The 19,572-nt window shown below is 44.5% G+C and overlaps 1 protein-coding gene across 1 annotated transcript in view; it reads right to left on the bottom strand.

Moving 5' to 3' along the window:
- MED13 (mediator complex subunit 13) overlaps nt 1–19,572 on the bottom strand; it is a 54,184-nt gene extending 34,612 nt beyond the window's left edge. Inside the window, exons 1-3 of the mRNA XM_058037485.1 lie at nt 18,090–19,572; nt 16,033–16,267; nt 6,525–6,693 (exon numbers count right to left, since the gene is read on the bottom strand). Coding sequence (XP_057893468.1) covers nt 6,525–6,693; nt 16,033–16,267; nt 18,090–18,155 — 470 coding nt within the window. The 5' untranslated portion in view covers nt 18,156–19,572. The remainder of the gene's footprint in view (nt 1–6,524; nt 6,694–16,032; nt 16,268–18,089) is intronic.

Genomic DNA, 19,572 nt, shown 5'->3' with positions numbered 1-19,572 from the left:
CAAAGAGTTTGCTCACTTTCCTGTATTTCAGAAATTAAATGAGACTAATAAAGCTGTCACCTTGGATTTTAGCATCCTTTAATTTGAGGCTGTAAATCTCAATTATCTGAACTTGAGCTTTCACAGGGAAATATACATTTACTATAAAGAATAAAGATGCAGAAGTTCTTTGGGAGAAGGAGAACAGCTCTAAACACCCCTGTGTTCCAAAGGCAGGGAACAGCTTTCCCTGTATTGCTCTTTCCCATCCTGAAACATTTACAAACATCTTGTTAAGCCAGATTTTTTCAAAGTTCAAAATGGAAATGCATTATAAAATTGTCATTTAACAAAATCTGAAGTGTCTGGATGGTTTTTGTATTATTTTATTGTTCAGTGAACAAAAAGAGCAGATTTATACTTGAAAGCTAAAACCCAGAGCACTTTCATTTTGTTTCCTTTTTCCTGATGAACCAACTAGCAGTGTAATTTAAGCTAAATAAGAGAAAACTGCTTTGTGATGTAAAGTGCTAAATTTGTCTGCTTGTAGTCTCTGTAGCAACCCAATATTCCAAAGAGACAATCATGTGATCAATGCTCTCAGCTCCTGCTGTTTATCCTGCACTGTCCTACTTACAGCAGCTCTCAATTCCAGCTGTCTACAGCACAAGGAAAAACATCACCTGCTCTCCTGCCGGGCCACAGCAGCCTCATTAGAGCTGCTGCAAAAAAATGTTGACATTGTTTGATTTAAAGATTAACACAGGGAGGAAATTTACACTGCAAAGGCTCGAGCAGCCTTAATAGAAAATATTCCAACACTAGCACTTGGTTGCAGACTAAATAGACAGAAATAAACCCAAAAACCTGGGGGTGAACCTTGTTTTGGTAGTTAACTCTCTCGAGTATGAAGGAATTTTTGAGCTTTAGCACCCAGAAATCTCATTCTGATCCTTAATAATAATAATTCCCAACAGCATCCCAGGGGATTGAGAAGTAAAATTCTCTGTTCCTGAGGAAAGGTGACCATGGGAGCTGGGAGAAGGGAGGCAAAGAGGGCAGAAATGGGGTTAAAAGCAGCATTCCCTTTGTCTTGGGGGCAGTGAGGAGCAGACAGGCAGGAGCTGTTCATGCCAATACATTTCTGATGGCACACCAGGGCCCACATTTAAAAAATCCCCCCCAGACTCACACTGCAGCCATGGCCATCCCAATTCCAGCCTGCAGGGCTGCACCAACCTCAGCAATCACACCCTCAGTGCCTCCTCTTCCTCTGCAGGGCTGCACCAACCTCAGCAATCACACCCTCAGTGCCTCCTCTTCCTCTGCAGGGCTGCACCAACCTCAGCAATCACACCCTCAGTGCCTCCTCTTCCTCATGGCAAGATGAGGCAGAGAAAAGAAAATCCCTCTCCAGAACTCTGATAAGCAACCTTCAAAACAAGATAACTCCAAGATGTACAAAGGTTTCAAATAAAGCCAAACTGGCATCTGGAATGTTCTTCAGCAGTCACTTCCCATGAAGTTATACACTTATTATATTTTCTATTTCTGTGGGAAGTTAAAAAAAAAGAGAATGGTGGCCTGGCATTGTAAAATCTGAACCCAGACTTGTGGTAAACAGAATTACCCTGAAACCTGTGCAGCAAGTTATGATAACCTTATCACTTATGAATTTTCAAGTGGCTTGTGGGGTGGTTTTTGTATTTTTTGTTTTGGGTGTGTGGTGTTTCTCTGGTGTTTTTTCACCATTTTTACTGAACTCATCAGACACAAGTTCTGCTTTGCCACCCACTGCAATGGCTGCATTATTTCCCAATTACAAGGGGAAAAAAAAGCAACCATACAAGTAATATAGCAGCTTTTAGCATTCTAGACTTTTAGCTGTCTATCAGATCCACCCACCAATTCAGGATTACTCAATTGTTTGCTTACTGCTTTTTCAATTGTGTTAAAGTTTAGCAAGTTGTAATTATTACCAAAAACTCCAAGAGATGCCCCTCACATGAACACTTGGAGCTTCACTAGGAGTGTCATATTTGATTTCTTTAATTTCTATCTAAAATAGTAATTAATCTGACAGCTTTCCTAATGATATTTATTGCAGGTATACCCCAGTAATGAGTAAGAGGAGCAGACTCATCCAAAGGCAATTCAACCAGCACAGTGGGGTGGGACAGATCAGTCTCCATCTCCCATTTCTGAGGGGATTTTGGAATAAAACCAACACAGCCACATCCCTGAAAGCAGCAGCAAAACAACTGCTTGGACAGGAGAAAAGAGAATTACATTCCTATTTGTCAGATTTTCATTTAATGTGTGGTCATTTGAGCTTCTGTAGTGTCCAAGTGTCCAAAACAGGTTGTGATAAATACAAAGATTTTTTTTAATTTTTTGTTTGGTTGCAGAAAAAAACCTTCAGCAAAATCCTCTCTGTGGTTTTTTTATTCATCTGGAAAAGTGAAATCACCCACTTAAAAATGGGCAACAAGAGCCCAGCACACACCCCCTGCCTCAGGGAGCTGCTCCAGCCCTGCCCTGGCGAGAAACAGGAGTGGAACCAGCAGACTTGAAACCCTCAGAGAGTTTCCCCAGGCAGGGTGATGCTGAACTCTAACACCAACTTCTCTTCTTTTTGGTTTCATACTAAATAATCAGTGTCTGATCCAACTACACTTCCTCCACCTTCACACTTTCATATCCAAACTCATAATCCTATCTGAAACCACTTTCAAATCTCTGTAAAAAATGTTTACTATATTCAAAGAATCTCTAACCTAGAAAAAACTTTTTAAAATTCAATTACTAAATAGTTTAATTAATCTTTAACCCTAAAGTTTATACTCATAACTATTCTTTAAAACCTCATTTAAAAAGGTGTTTAAAAAATTCACAAATTCAAATTTAAACTATAACCAAACTCTATCCAAATAAGACAGTTCCAAGTTATGAACTTGTTCTCAGAGATGAGATTCCAGCCATCCCTGAGTGTCCCTTTGCTCAGTGCTGCTGGAGCTGGGAGGGAAGGGCAGCTCAGCTGGTGACTGCACAGGGCACAGCTGAGGGGTTCCTGCTCCCACAGCTGAGGTGTTAACAGATCCCATAGAATAGAGCTGAAGTGTTAACAGATCCCATAGAATAGAGGTATTTTAATGAGTTTATTTGTTTAGGAGTCACATATTACAGTTCTGAGTGTTCACTCTGTCTCATTCTGATTTCCCTGCTCAGCACCACACCAGTGCCCATTATGAACGTTCAGAACTTTCCTTTTAAAATTCAAGTGTACAATGCCACGGAATTTTTATTTTAATATAACCTTACACGAGGAGGAAAAGGGCAGCAGAGCAAGAGGCAGGAAGGCAGGGCTGCTGGAGGAGCTGTCCTCACAGCCCAACACCTACCAGGAATCCCAGCCTCCCTCCTGGCTGTGCCACCACTGCTGTTGTTGGGAGAGCAAGCACAGAAAATCTCCCTTCTGGAAGCACAGGCTTGCAAACAGGACTGGGAAAAATCCAGATGGGATCAGCTGCACATGAAAGGAACAGCTCCATGTGCACATCCTCCACAGGGACAGGCAGGGACACAGGGGGGTCCTGCAGCTCACCCAGGCACAGCCAGGGCAAGGAGTCACCTCCACTCCAAGGGCACTGCCACACAAATTCCTTGGAACTGAAGATTTCCAGCAAGAAAAAGCAACCTGACTGAAATGTGCAGCTGTAAAACACAGGGAACAACTCTCTGGAGTGGCTGGCCAAGCCTCAAAGTGCAGGGTGAGAGAAATGATGATCCAAAGCACACTGGTGGCAAACTTCACATCCCCAGGACAGCAAATGACCTCAGATCACACAGGCACAGGAATTCCTTCCCAGGACACCAAATTACCTCAGAGCACACAGGCACAGGAATTCCTTCCCAGGTTTCTGAACCTTAATGCAAAGGACAGTCCCAAAGACAGCAGAGTGACATGGGATGAAAGACAAAACTTCAGCTTCAAAACTGATTCTGCAGATCTGTGCATCAATACTCACTAACACAAAAGGGGCTGTTTGGGATTTAGTTGGGTTTTTAATTAAGTCAGCCACATCTACAAAAAATTATAAACTTTGTAAAGGTTTGGCTGATTAAATGGATCCTAAGGAATGAAAACCATGCAGAAGTTGTATTAAGGTTTAGTTTTTGTTAGTTTTAGAGCAGCTGGCTGGTAGGAGATGTATCAGCACCCCAGGTGCAACACTCAGAGCTTTTTCCAGGCTGGCTGCAGCTCCTTGTGTGTGGGGTTTGCTGCAGGGTCACGCTGAACTCTGGCCATGACAGAAATGTTCATTTTGCTCAGGAGTGTTTGGGGCTACAGAGGCAGCACACAGCACCCATGGCAGGGTTTGGTTCTCTCCCACAGCCTGAACTGAGCCCTCTAAGAGCCCAACTTTGCTGAGAGCAGAGAGGATCCCAATCCTGGACATTCCTGGGAGGGATGAGCCAAATTTGCCACGAGAGCACACATCTGTTCACCATTCCCCACTTCATTCCAGAAAAGCCAGGGCTCAGAGCATCACATGGCACTGAGCTATCTGGTAGGAAATACTGACATTTCTCAACAATAAAATATTTTACACAGATCTGTCAAAGCTATTTACATATTTCTCCTGTAGTTCTGGGTTACATATGATGAAATTGTGTGAGTAAGCACACAATTCCTTCAGTTATTTTCATCAAGCACGCTGACATTCTGACCTTCTTCAAAAAAGAATCAGAGCCTCCAAATTAAACAAACACTGCTATTTTATTTTAAAAGCTTTCATCAGCTTTTCCAGCTGCTCTAGAGAGCTTTATAGAATTACTCCAAGAGAATCCAGGACATAACCAATGCTAGTTTTAAATGGCAATTTGGTCAACCAGTTCCTCAAAGGAGGAAAGCCCAGACTGTGCCAACCCAATATTGGCCAAAATAGTTAAAAGTAAACCCTTTCCTCTTGATTTATAGCAGAAAAAATGGATGGACAAGGACACCCCAGAGAGGAAACATTTGCCCTGACCAGGGTGGAGAAAGAAATGCCTGGAACTAAAGGACAAGTTTATACATAAATTAAAAGCAGCAGTTCACAACTACTAATAGAAACACACACAAACATGTGCTTCTGCTTCTTTTGCTCCAAAACAGCTTCTCAATTTCTTTCAAGTTTAAATTTATTGCAGAAGATGCCAACAATGGCCAACTCCACACCCAACAAGCAAAGCCACTGATCTCAAAATTTCCTGCATGCAAGATTTAACACATCCATAGACACATACACACACATAAAAAAAAAAAAAAAAAAAAAGCCACACAAAAAATCCCATCATCTAAGCTTTAAATTACTTTGGATTTTAAAAGCTGATTTGGGAACAGCGATTAAACTTGTTCCAGCTAACCTAGTTTTTATTCATTTCATTATTTATTGCTAGGCAACATAGACCGTGTCAAACCACGTTAGAACCATGAGAAGAAGTCCTTCCAATTTAGATCAAAAATTCTCTCCTCCCCCCCAGCATGGAGGCCACATGGATCCTTTCACCAGCAGCATTCCCAGACAGCAGAACCATCCTTGTTCTGACCAGGAGCTGACATTCCAAACTCTCAGCATCTCCCATGGGATGCCATTTAGCCAAAGCTCAGCTGGGAGCTCTCCATGATGAGTCTTTGGTGTCAGCAAGCACAACCAGCTCCTGTCACCTGCAGGGCCAGGGCAGGTGCACCTTCATAAGGTCCTTCATTCAGGACCTTAAAAAAAGGTACCTTCATTTAGGACCTTAAAGACAAGGTATCTTCATTCAGGACCTTAAAGGTAAGATACCTTCATTCAGGTCCTTAAAGATGAGATACCTTCCTTCAGGACCTTGAAAAAGATGAGATACCTTCCTTCAGGACCTTGAAAAAGATGAGATACCTTCATTCAGGACCTTAAAAAATACAAGACACCTTCATTCAGGACCTTAAAGATGAGACACCTTCATTCAGGACCTTAAAAAATATGAGATACCTTCATTCAGGACCTTAAAAAATATGAGATACCTTCATTCAGGACCTTAAAAAATATGAGACACCTTCATTCAGGACCTTAAAGATGAGATACCTTCATTCAGGACCTTAAAGATGAGATACCTTCATTCAGGACCTTAAAAAAGGTACCTTCATGCAGGTCCTTAAAGGTAAGATACCTTCATTCAGGTATATTTTTCTTCCTACCTTCATTCAGGTATCTTTTCCTTCCTCTCTGAGAGACTCTACCTTCTTTCCCAACACCCATTGTCCATGGTTTGGACATGGGTACCAGAAGGGATTCTGAAGTCATGGGTACAGCACAGAGGAGATTATTTACCATGTTTAGCATTACTTCCTTTCATCTTAAGAAACTTCTGAAGAACTCCAAAAAAGCCGCAAAATAAGAAAGAGCAGAGACCCGGGCTCCAGAATAAATCACCCACAGGAGCCTCTTCATCAAACCTTTCTTCTAGCACAAAGAACAAACCCTCCAGCTTGTCCAAGAGAGCACAGTGAAGGCTCCTACCTCTTGTTGATGGGTTTCTCATCCTTCTCGTAGGGCTTGACGAACCAGCGGCCGATGCGCACGAAGTTCCGGTTCATGAGGCAGCGCTCCAGCAGGTTGTGCACGGCCTTGAAGAGCAGCGTGCGGCACTCGTAGGACAGCCCGTTCTCCCACACCCCATCCTCCTCCTCTGCAAGGCACAGGGGAAACAGAAATCACCTTTTATCCCATCCTGTCACGGCACACACGTCACAACAGCCTCTTCTATCCCACGAGGCTTTCAGAGATATTCGCGGCACGACCAAAGCCAGCCTGTGGTGCTCAGATAACTCTGCTCGCTTTGGGATGGAGCTGCTAAAAGTGATCAGCTGGAAAAACATCTCATCCCCCACAGGGAGAGAAGATTCAACAGTTGTTTGTACACAAAGGAAACAAGTGGCAGCAGCGTGTTGTGTATTGCAGGCTGCAGGAGCGCTGTGGGATCTGTCTGTGAGGTGTTTTGGGGAGTCTGGGTTCTCATCCTGCAGGATTGGTGACAATTAGGCTTAAAAATAAGTTTATCAAAACCAGACTTAATATACCCTGGTGTCTTTGAGTGGCATTGACTGAAGAAAGCCAGGAATAAAAGTCAGCAATCAACTGACCCTCAATGACAATGAAAAATGCTCAGATTCAGAATTTTGGTCAGAGCAACCTAATTCTCCTCACAAGACTCAAAACTGCCATTTTTCTTTTTAATTCAACATTAAAAATGAAGATGTTTAAGCAGCCTGGCCCTGCTTTCTGATGTACAGAGAGAAAAATCAGCAAGACCATGCCCAGCTCCTGCCAATGGGATTCTGCAGTCAAACACTGACACCTTCTGTGCCCACAATCAAACACAGGCACACAAGCCAAGGTGATTTGCCAAATAGAAAAGTGAGATTTGTGACAAGGAGCTGCAACTTCTTGCACCACTGTGGCTCTTGCTCAGTGTCTGAACAGGGTCTAGAGGCCCTCAAAGCACAAGCACAGCTCCAAAGAGCTGCACTGGCACTGCATTCCCTCATCCAGGTAAAACAAGGCACATCTGGGAGTCCCTGGCTGTCTCCCAGGACATATCTGATATCATTCATCCCCAGCAACACTAACAGGAGGATAATAATAATATTATAATATAATAAACCCTGAGATACTGCCCTTAAATCCCTGGCACTCATATCTTGCCTTTCTGGCTCTAATTCCTGGTATTTTGTGGTTCACATCCACCCCTCAGGATGTGCTCTGCTCTCCTTGGACTAACCCAGCAGAGTTACTCTGCAGATGCCATTGCTCTGTACTCCAGGCAGCAGAGAGAGGAGAAGCTTGGCTGACATAGATAAGGAGACATTTTTACTCCAGTCTCTGGATAGTCATGGAACAATTCAGGTCAGGGGGGACCTGTGGAGGTCGTTGCTCCAAGCTCCCACAGAGCCCAGGTGGGAACAGGTTCTCCTCTGTCCCAGCCCTGTCCCTGCACATCCCCAGGGGCTGGAGCCAGCTCTGAGCAGCTCTGTGCCTGCCCCCCTCTCCCTCACACACAATTTTGCTTCCCCTGCTTTGCTCCATGGTCAGAAAACCTCACAACACAGGCAAATCCTTGCATTTAAATCCCCCTTGGAAATAAACCCCTTCACCTTTCTCTGGAAGCCACTTACAAGCTTAAAAGGTTGCAATATTATTAACTAAAGTCTTGATATCCTTAAATTAGAGAGCGTCTAGAAAGCCACACACCTCAGAGTTTTAGCTAGGGAAAACCTTACAGATCATTACAATAAACAATATTTATGACAGAGATGCCAGAGAAGGGAATTTCAATACTACTGGAACCAAAACATGGTGAGCATGTTTGTATTTTGGTATATTCCACACAGGGAAAAGTTCATTTCCACACAAGGCCAGTATTGTGAGTAAAAGAAAGTCACTCCCAGGAACTCTGAGGGACAGAATAAGAGTAAACAAACCTGCCCCATCATTTACAAAAGAGGAGGTGTGCATCATTACAGATGAATCACTCCACGAAATAATTTTCTGGGAAAGACAAGGCAAAACAAGGAGCAGCATTTCCCAAAGCAGAGACCTCACCACAAAGTTTTCCACCCCGCCACCCTACTCCAGCGCTGGAGTGGAGCAAAAAGTTGTTTTTTAAAAACTGTAAAGCTACAAGATAACACAGTAACTCACTGCAGCAACATCACACACGGCTCTGGTAACAAAAAGCAACAAAAGTCCAAAGTCAAAGGGTGTGAGGTGGCCGTGCCAAGCTCGGGGGGTGCTCCCCAGCCCTGGGGTGCCCAGCACTGCCCTGGCCCAGCTCAGCTCAGCAGAGCAAACATTAACTCCTGGGCAGGCTCACCGTGGACTTTAGCTGCACAATAAACTCCTCACCATCTCAAAGGTTACACTCTTGGTTTGTACACATCCAGGAGCTTCCAGAAGACTGAATGGAAGGAGCTAATTCCAGGTTTTATGCCTAATTTTGTTTTGGCATATTACAGATTTCATAGGATTCGGGAAATCTCTGGGTTGGAAGAGACCTTTAAGATCATTGAGTCCAACCCAGCACTTCACTGAGAGCCAAACCCAGGCTTGTTTTAAACCCACCCAGGGATGGGGACTCCACCATCTGCTCAGGCAGCCATTCCAGAATTTATCACCCTCTCTGTAAGAAACTTCTTCCCAATATCCAGCCTAAATTTCCCTTGGTGCAGCCTGAGGCTGTGTCCTGTGGTTCTGCCAGTGCTGCCTGGTGTGGCAATGCCATGGATGATTGTAGGGATACTGAAATAACACAAATCTTGTGTTCTGGTGCTCACACAAAGGAGATGTTTCCATTCTCTGCAGCCAGGTGCTCCATTCAGGATGGATGAAGCTCCATTCAGGACCACCAAGCTATGATCAAGTTTCCAAGCAAGGACTTGCCCCAGGATGTAATTCTTGAATGCTCTCCTCCCTCAGGTTATTGCAGAACCAGAGAGCTCTCAGCTGAGTGTGTTATGTGGAGAAAGTGCAAGGTTTGAGATGGAAATCACAATTAAAACTCCAATTTTTGCTCACCAGACCACTGCTCTGAGTGAGGCTCACCTTGCCACAGAAAGGGAAGGTAGAAGAAGCTGTCAGCTCAAGAAACCCTCACTTCAGAACATTATTCAAATTCATGCAAAAAAGCCAGCAGTAAGTGTTCTCTGACTTTCTGAAGTCTATTTAGTCCTTCCCCTCCCCCTGTTTTAGTGGTGGAGAGAAGCAAACATGACATCTGCTCACATCTGCCAACTATTTTTCTTCTTAATTCAAATTGTTGTTTCTCGACATGAGAAAACCCCTCCCACCTAATAGAAATTGTGCACAGCAAACCATTCATTACAGGAGGGGGAGAGGAAGAGGCACTTTGGTCCTCTCGTTTTTCTTAAACAACAAATCCAAATGTTCCATCTGATAATGCTAACAAACCAAAAGAAGTTGCTGACTCATTTTTCCAAAGGTGCTAAGCCACAATTTCACTTTGGACAAGTGTTATCCACAGAAGAGCTCTGGCAAGCTGAAGGTTACAAGTGCTTCATTTCTGATGAGTTCTCTCAGCTGTCCACAGCACTCAGCTCTTCCCCAGCACACTTATTTTTATGTCAATCCATTAAACAATTTATGCTCATATCCCACTGCTCCCTCTCTCTTTATATCACATATTAGACAGAGTTTTCCTCAAATGAAGCTAAAAATGATCAGGGAATGAGGAATTCATGGAAACAATGGCCAGGAAAAAGCAATTTGCATACTACACATAAACAAACTTTATCAGTCAGCACCTTCTCAATGTTACCAATTTTATTGGAGGCCTTCAGAAGTTTTATGTTCTCCTTTCCATTCTTCCCACAGCTCACCTGAACCAGCAAAGTTCATTTTACTGATTGTGCCATTCTGTTTGTGTGGTGTAAAGAGTAAAGAAAAAATTTGGAGCACCCTCCAAATACAAAACTCCTGTAAATTTAGTGAATTCTGAATAAGGAGTATCTTTAAATATTAAAATATAATTTATGTCAGGTTTTTAAAGCATATTGTTTTTCATAGATATTTAGTAAAATTTACTAATCAAGGATTTCTAAGAAGTAATACATATATGGAGATAAATCTATATTGCACAGATAAATATACAGCCTTGAAAATGATATTTTTGTCAAGACCTAAAACATGAATTTCCCTCCTTCCTTTAGCACACAGCACACCAGTAAACACCAGTTCTTCCACAGGCTGAGTGTTTATCACACCATTAACAATATCTCCCTAATGCTCAATGAATTCTAAAATAAACTGTGCAAAGAAACAAAGCCTCCACTTTGGAGTACAGTTCCCCCCAGTTATTTCAATTACACAGGGGAAAAATCCATTCTTTCATATCAGGAGTGAGACTTTTCTTTTGGAAGCATTTCTCACCTCACAGGCTCCTTTATATGACTGTGCCAGTTATAAAAACACTGACACCTGATTTATACAATTAAACTTCCTATATAAACCCCAGATTCCAAGGGAAGTAAATAAACAGAGTCATGTGCACAATATTGTAATGATATGACAAACACTTGGAGTAGAAGTTTTCCATTTAAACCCCCAGATTTTTGAATTAAAATACTTTAAACTGCTCAAAGCAAGAATTACCCAGCAAAGCTACTGAAATTCTGTTTTGAGGGCCTGAAACAAATGAGAAGCAAAGAAAAAAAAGGAAAGCAATACAATTTTAAAATACCAGTGTAAGAATCTGAGTAAGACAGCTGAAGTTTGCTGCTCTTAGAGTGGTGTCTGTTATCTACACTCACTGAACAGGATCTGAATCCCAGACTCTGGGCACCCAAACTGTCCAAAATGCCACAGTGAGAACACTCAGCTCCACTCCAGGTTGCTTTTTGTGCTGCTTGGCCTTTTCCAGTGTCACACACAGGGGTTTTATGCTCTCTACCCAGCAGAATCTTCCCTAAATCCTGACAATTCAAAGCAGAACCTCTCTGTAAGAGTGTAGCCATGGCAGTTTGTAAGGATAACAAGGTAACTGCTCTCCCTCTCCATTTGAAGGTGTAAATTTGGCTACAAGCCACAAGAAAAACTGAAAAACTTCCCAGCTAAAGGATCCCATACCCTCCACCACACTGGGTAATTCCACACTCAGGTAGATGTGGCAGTGAAATATTTCAGTGTTCTGTAAGTGTTCAGTAAGTGAAATATTTCAGTGTTCTGCTGTAGCCAGGTGGTTTTGCACGTGCCATTGTACACACAACCAACACGAGCCCGTGCCAAACCCTCATTCCCTGCCTGTGACAAAGCATTTTCACCTGACTCCACTGATGTTTCACGTGCATGGTGGTCAGGGAAAGATGGGGAGGGAAAGTTAAATCTTTGTCACCTTTGAGCTCACAGCCAGACACAGAAGTTTGATAAAACTGCCTCAGTAATTTTTGCATAATGCTTATCAGCACTTTTGCTTAAGTGGCTACATCTCTAACATGGAGGACTGAGGAAATGCTGAAGCATCAATGCAGCAGGAACACTTGGAAAGCCTCTGCTGTCTGCCTCAGAACACACAGACCCTGCCCAGCCTCGGGGCTGCAGCTCACCCTGCTCACACCAGGTGCACAGTGGTGTAAAAGCATCCTTTCCCCTTTTTGTTGGGTTTTTGTTGGTATTTTTTGTAGGAGTTAAATGATCTTAGGGAGCAATTGTTATTTTAAAAAGGCATCACTGGCTGAACTCTTTTCCAAGCTGCCTTTGCCAACTCCTTGCAGCTGGCAGGGTTTGCAGCCCCTTGGAATGGGAACTGGCTCATCCTCTGCTTTCCATTGTCCTGGAGCAGTGAGACACTCAGTGCTGACATCAGCACAACCTCACTGCATTTTTGGGGACAGGGATTTGATCTAGAATGCACATGCACTGAAAACCACACAGCACATATCAGACTGTGCTGCCATGACTGTTTTCACCAGACAAACACCAGGATTCTCCCCAGCTCTCCTCCAGCCACCATTATTTTTATACATTTCCCCCTCACAGAAGCATGAGCAAGATTGTTCAGCAAACAAAAACTGATTATCTTGATATATGACAGACAAGTCTTTAATTTTTAAAGTAAATTAGCCAAATTTAATAGACACCAGAATGAAAAAGATACATCTTGCAGCTCACCATTTAAGAGATGCAATTTGAAGGTCAAAGCCATATAGCAGCATTCCCCTATCCCAGCATTAATCAAATTGTAACCATTTCCTTGGGACTATGTCTTGTACATAATTCATACCCCACTGTTCTCAGGTTTAAAATCATCTACTGCCAATTTAAAAGAAAATAATCCAAGAGCAGAAGTAGCCACATGAAAATAAGAGAGAACCTTTCTAATAAAATAACTGCTGATCAGAGCTGTGAGAGACCATTGCCTGCTGAAATTGGAAGAGATGTCCTACTTTAGGGTTTGAGTTGCAAGAATTACTATAATCAAGCCTCACTGTCAGAACAAAAACATAACCTTTGAGGTTGTTAGAGGCTAAAATAACATTTCACTAACTTCTGTCTGCCTCTAGCTACGTTGGGATAGAAACAGAGCTCTGGTTTTTGGCTGTATGTACAGTAAGTAGGTTCCTAGGGAAGGGAAAAAAATAAATGATTGAGTGAAGTCAATATTCCTGATCAATCAGCATCTCTGAACAAGTCTCCTTTTGACATGCCCCGAGGCAACAACAATCCCTGACCATCAACAAGACACTTATCCAAGGCTTGCAGTGAGAACCCTGACACAGCCACGAGCAGGATTCAAACGTGACTCCAGGGCACAGAGTGAACTTGCAGAATGTGCAGCTGAACACAGAGATAGCATTTATTTCTTCAATCTGATATGCAAAGATGTACATTCCCAACCCTGCATCCCCTGCTGAAGGCATCTTGGGAAGGGGACAAAAGGGAAGCTGACATATTTCAAATCCCCCAGGGCTGATAACCAAGATGTGTTCCAGTCACTGAACACCCATTGTTCACTGAAACTGCACATCACCAAAAATTCAGAAACTGTCAAAATACCAACCTGTCCTGAGCAGGCAGAGTTTCAGAGCAAAGGCAGCAGAATCAGAGTTATTAATGTGGCTCTGGCAGATTTCTAACCAGGGGTCTCTCAAGGGCCACTTCTCCAGGAGAAATCTGTCCAAAGACACTGAGGGACAAACTGCTCCCACATTCCTCCCTGTCCCCATCCTGCAGGACAATCCTTCACCCATCCAGCAGCAAACTTCCAAATGAGGCAGCACCTCAGCCTCCAGCAGCAAACAATTTCCAATCAATTTTGCAGGTAACAAGCCTGTGCTAAGAAGTCATTTATCATTCCCATTGAAAATGTAACAAGCAGTCATTGGGAGAACAAGGCAGTGTGAATTACCAGGAGAAATTGTCCACCGATGAAAAAATCCATTAGGCTACGACAAAGGTCAGATAACATTGTTTGGGTTCAGCCATAATTCTCTCTTCTATGAGATCCACGTGAAGATTTTGTGTAACAGCAAAGAGAAAAAGTGCAGCTGTGGGCACCCCTCAGCTGTGATGCACAGGAGGATCTATCCCAGCTCCTGGCACCAGAGCCTCACACACAAATTCTCTTTTTCATTCCAGGAGGACAAAACCTCTGCAGTGTCAGACACAGCTGCAGGTGAGAGCCTGAGGAGCAGCAGCATTGCACACAACACGTGTGGAACAGCTCTGGGGAAGCACAGGCACCCACAGGTGACCTGAACCAAGAAAATACCCAAAGACATGGCTGGGAGACTCTAATCCTGCACTATCTCTGCCTTATACCCTAAGAGAGGTTAAGAGTTGGTAATTCCCTGGGATGATACCTGCTTATCTACCTGTGCAAAAGGGGAATTCTGGACAAGCACAAACAAGGGGCTGAGCTGGAACTGCAGCTACAAACCACTGCTGTTGCCAAATGTCCCTCTGTGATAAATCACCAGCAGACAGATTCAAGAAGTGGCAAAGAAAGTTGCTCAAACAAATAATTTTAGTGGTTAGGCAGCACAAAATTGCACTTTCCAAATGGCTTAAATTTCACTGGATTTCCCACTCTAAATTTGTTTGTGTCAATTTAATCCCACAGCACACAAAATTCACACAGGTCCTTCCACACAAGTGCTGGTCTTGGCTCAGGGCAGGCCCAGGCCAAAACCACCCAGCACTGGGTCCAAGTTACAGCTCAGGCACACAAAGGATGTTCCCTGCAGGTCACAACTGAGGTTATTTATAGGTCATAATAAGGAAGCCTCCAATGCACTAAAATATCAAGCAAACTCCAGTGTAAGTGCCATTTAAAATGCAAAGTTTGTAGTTCCAGGACAGACAGGAATAGGAGCAACAGCCCAATCTTTGAAGTCAACTATTCAAAGAAATAAACATCATTTCAGTGCGTCAATTGTTTTTCAGATCACAGTATTTTTGTATGAAAATTCCACACATTATTAAATTGTTTCAAGTCAACTTCCTCAGTGGCACTTTAAACTCCTGTTTGTTCTCCAGCTTATCCACACACACACACACACAGAGGCAGCATTAACAATTTCTGGTTACCAGGTCACCAAACCTTGGGCTCATTTTACACTTCAGTAATCTGAATGCTGTACATTATTTGAAAGGAAATTAGAGTGATGTGTTTGTTGGGGTTTTTTTTTTCCCTCGAATTAGTTGAGTCTCACCTTTAGACTCACCCAATTTAAATATCTAACTTCGTCACCTTGCTGATAAGCAGCTGGAACCATCTACGTGGGGAATTGAGCTCAACAAGCAAACAGTTCCAAAGGAAGGTGCCAAATTTGAAGTACAACATTATTGAGAAATACAAATATTGTCAGTCTTTCAAAAGGCTGGGTTTGAAAGCAGGTTCAGGGCACCAGGAAAAGTGGGGGAGAGGAATCATAAAAACTAAAAGGTTTACAGATTTTGCATGGAAACAGCTGGTTAGCTCCTGGTGCCTCCTTCTGAGGGCTTCTCACTGATGGTGTGAATTCCAACCAAAACAACTCCAAAAAGCTCAAGAGCTGCCCAGACCTCTACACTTCTTATTACATAATAAAATGAGCTTTACTATTTGAATTTGAAAATTCTAATTGCCCAAACAAAAGGGATCTTATCAAAACATGTTTAAGACATCACTTGTGAATCACAGGCACAGCTTTCAGCACAGCTTTCTCATGAAGAAGCTGCCAAAACTCATAGGTTTGTGTTTTGTTTCTTTCAAGGGAACAAGTGGGGACCAAAAATCCAAAAATCCCTTGTTTCTGAAAAACCCAGCAGTCCAAGGGGGAGAACAGATGGTTGCAGTAATTTGGTGAGGGTTACACCAACAAATTCATCTTGTCTGGAGATAACACTCCACCTGGTGCAGGTGTCGGAAACGAGCCCTGAGTGGCAGCGAGCTAAGAATGTACAGATCCTTCCAGTGACCAGAGAACCCACAGATCCTTCCAGTGACCAGAGGAAGGTGCCAGCAAGCTCCTACCTGAGAGATCATGATGGATCAGGTCAGCAAAGTTGGGGTCATCCCCCCACCAGAATATCCAGAGCTCCCGGCGGCCGGGCCGCTGGTCGCGGCGCCAGACGCTGAGCACGTCGGCCTTGAGGCAGCGGCTGAAGCTGCTCAGGATGGGATCCTCCTCCGTCACCGGGAACAGGATGGGGGCAGACGTTGGGCCCTGCCACACGTAACGCTTCCATTTAATGCCAGTCAGATCAGCCTGCAGGGAGAAAAGGGCTGTCAGCGTGCGGGCACATCCGCAGCGAGCGCATCCGCACGCGGGGAGAGGGGTGCGAGAAAGGGATCCGAGAAAGGGATCCCCCGGGATTTCGTGGAACTGTGTTGGTTGGTTGGTTCTGTGTGTGCTTTAGGATCCCTGGGTGTTCCCAGTTTAATAACTGCAGGAAAGCAAGAGCTGTTTGTTTTCACTGCAGCTTTAAGGGTACACAGAGAAAAAGCGGGTTTGATTTAAAGTAAAAGAGTGAAAGACGAGTGAGTAATGTTATTATTCACAGACTGACACAGTCCAATCTCCTAAACACTTGCCTTAGCAAAGAACATCTTTCTTTTTGCTTACTTATGCATACACTGCCTTTTCCATCCAAGATTACTCCATGGAAATAGGTGATACAGTAAATCACACGTTCTTCCAGCCATCTACCACTTGGGAAAATTTCACAAGTTTCTCCATGGCAAAAAAATTCTGTCTCTCCCCCAGGAAATCTCTCGTCTTCACTGATTTTACCAAGAGCTATCATACTTTTCATTCCTCACACCACATTTCAATGATTTAAATCCTCGTTTTATCATTCAATTATATGTTAGACCTGCAACCACGCTGATAATGATCCACTAAACCCCTTCCTAGGCAAAAATTAATTTGGCTTTACACAGGGAAAGAGCTACTACCGTGTGTAACAGGAAGCACACAATTCCTGGATTATCTCCACCACAACACCAAGTTTTAGCACTCAGTTTTTTCACTCCAGCACAGGCACCTTAAGGCAGGTAGGGGAGGCATTGCCCCGGGTTCTCTTTGGGAAGGCAGAGCCAGGCAGGCTGGCATTTGCTAAGAAGTTACTATTTTTTGTCTTCCCAATATGACAACACACAAAAGATTACTGCAACATTTAAACCTAACATGGCAGCCTCCCTACCTTCAGCAGGAGAGCAATTTAGATGAAAGGTTGTCTGCAACAGTTGCTACTTCAGAAAGACTTTCAGATTTAAAATTGTACTATTAATCTGGAGCTGCAGGCCTGATGCAGGCTGCAGACACAGTCAGGCCGCCCGGATTCCCCTCCATCCAAAAATATGAGTGCCACAGATTGGCACAGGATTGTTGTAACAATCTCTAGGATCATAAATATCAGGCAGACAGCTAAGATTAGCTCATTTGCATTAAAAGCTGATGAAACAGCTCAGCACAGACACCAAAAAATTGCATCACAGTCCAGTTATATCGAATTTACTCTTGGAGCTACCAAAATTCAACAACATGAACCATTTGATATTTGGGTTTTAAAAAAAAGACTACAAAATGGTGCACATCAAAACACAAGACAGGCAGGGCATCACCAGAATAAAAACAAGCAGGGAAAGGGATCCGTGTAAAAGCGAGGAAGAAGGGGAGGATTCGCCTGGGATGCCACGAGTGAGGAGGGAAAAGAAAGTTCCCCGAGATGTGGGGCCGGGAGCAGCAGCAGCAGCTCCGAGAAACACCAGGCTCAGGGGCAGGGGCAGGGGAGAAAGGAGGAAAAGTTGGAAGGCACGGAAAGGGGAGGAAAAGGCGAGTTCCAGGGAGGCTGCTATCCAGGAAGAAAGCGGAGGGAGGGGCGAGGCGAGACAGACAGCGATGGAGGGGAACCAGAGGGGCATGGGAGAGTTGGCTGCTCCAGGCAGGGCCTACTCCGAGGGCTCATCCAGCAGAAGCTCCGCTAAAAATGGCTGCTTTGCTTCCACTGCCCCTTCCCCCTCCCCCGGAGCTCCCAGCCCTTCCCTCGGTGGCCCCGGGCGGCTGCGAGCCGGGGGCCGACACTCACCAGGCAGAAGAGGTTGGAATGGCAATCCTCCAGGCTGGCCCCGTTCGGCACGAAGCAGGAACTCATCCTCACAGCCACAACCCACACGCCATTATCCCACAGCCTCCGACAAGAAAGAAAGAGACAGACAGAGAGAGAGAGAGAGAGAGAGGGAGAGAGGGAGAGACAGACAGCGAGAGGGAAAGGGGGAGGGGGGCTCTGCACACGCACAAATAATAATACAATTAAATAAGGGATTTACAGACACACGCACGCGAAATAGTGGCAGGGGGAATAACCCGCGAGGAGAGACAGAGAGGTGTGGGAGAGAGAGGGGGGGGGGAATATATTTTAAAAAATATAAAATAAAAAAATTAAAGAGGAACTCAGAACGTTTTCTCGTCTTCTGGAGCTCAATCGGGGGTGTAAAGCCGCCGTGGAAGGGGAGAACAGAAAGAGGGAGGTGGTAAGTAATCCAACGACGGGAGATTAAGATCAAAATCCTCCCTGTTCCTCTTGTCTTCTCGTTCGCATAAGGAGGGGAGGGAGAGGAGGTAAGGTGAAGGGGTAATTGATCCAACAAGAGAATAAAAATGGGGTAATTAATCCAGGGGGCTAGGGGTAAAAATCAGTTGACATCCCTCCTTCCTCTCTTCTCAGATGCCAAGCAAGAGAAGCAGGAAAAAATAAATAATCCAGCGGGGGCAATTAATCCAGAACCCCCCCTCCTCTTCCTCCTGTTCCTTTAGTCATCAGATGAGAAAGGGGCAAATTGTGGAATGACTGGGAAGGATTGGCCGTGGGAGAGAGAAAAATCCAGGCTCGTCTCTTCGGAGTCCGAGGGCAACAGGGTGTGGGGGGGTCAGATTCTTCTCCCCTGCTCCAAAAATATTCCAAATAAATTAAAATTTAAAATCATAAAAACAAACTTCAGGGGCCAGAAGCAAGGCCAGTCTGAAGAATTCGTAAAGGCAGAGCAAGAAAAATTTCCTGGGGTGTACCCCAAAAAAACATCTGCGGGGGCAGGGGAGGGGGGAAGGTATTCCTTGAGAGAGAAAGGCCGCAAAAGTCTCCTTAGCAGCCCAGCGGGGGATTAAATTCCCGTGTGGAAACCCCCCCTCCCCAAAACGAAATACTCTTCGCAGCGAGGGCGAAACCAAAATATCCTCCGCTGGGTAAAAATTCCTTCCGTGGGGAAAGGAGGGAGGGGGAGAAGGGTGGAAGGAGGAAATTGCGGGTGACCCTCGAAGTCTCTTCGGGGAAGGATGGAGGAGTCTCCGGGAGGCCGATCCCCAGCCTTTTCGGGGGAGGAGGAGGACGCGGTAAATCGCAGAGTGTCTTCGGGGAGCCTGGTCCTCCCCAGCTGTCCTCGGGGGCCGGGGGACCCCGCAAAGTCTCTTCGGGGGAAGCGGAGCCCTCACGGCGGGCAGGGGGACACGACCCCCGCCAGAGCCCGGGGGGCGGCGAGGCGGGGAGGGACCAGCTCAGCTGCGAGGCCGGTCCT

This window comes from Melospiza georgiana, chromosome 19 (assembly GCF_028018845.1).
Source record: "Melospiza georgiana isolate bMelGeo1 chromosome 19, bMelGeo1.pri, whole genome shotgun sequence".
Taxonomy (NCBI): domain Eukaryota; kingdom Metazoa; phylum Chordata; class Aves; order Passeriformes; family Passerellidae; genus Melospiza; species Melospiza georgiana.
The sequence above is the reverse complement of the archived record's forward strand: the minus strand, read 5'-3'. Positions and strand labels throughout refer to the sequence as shown.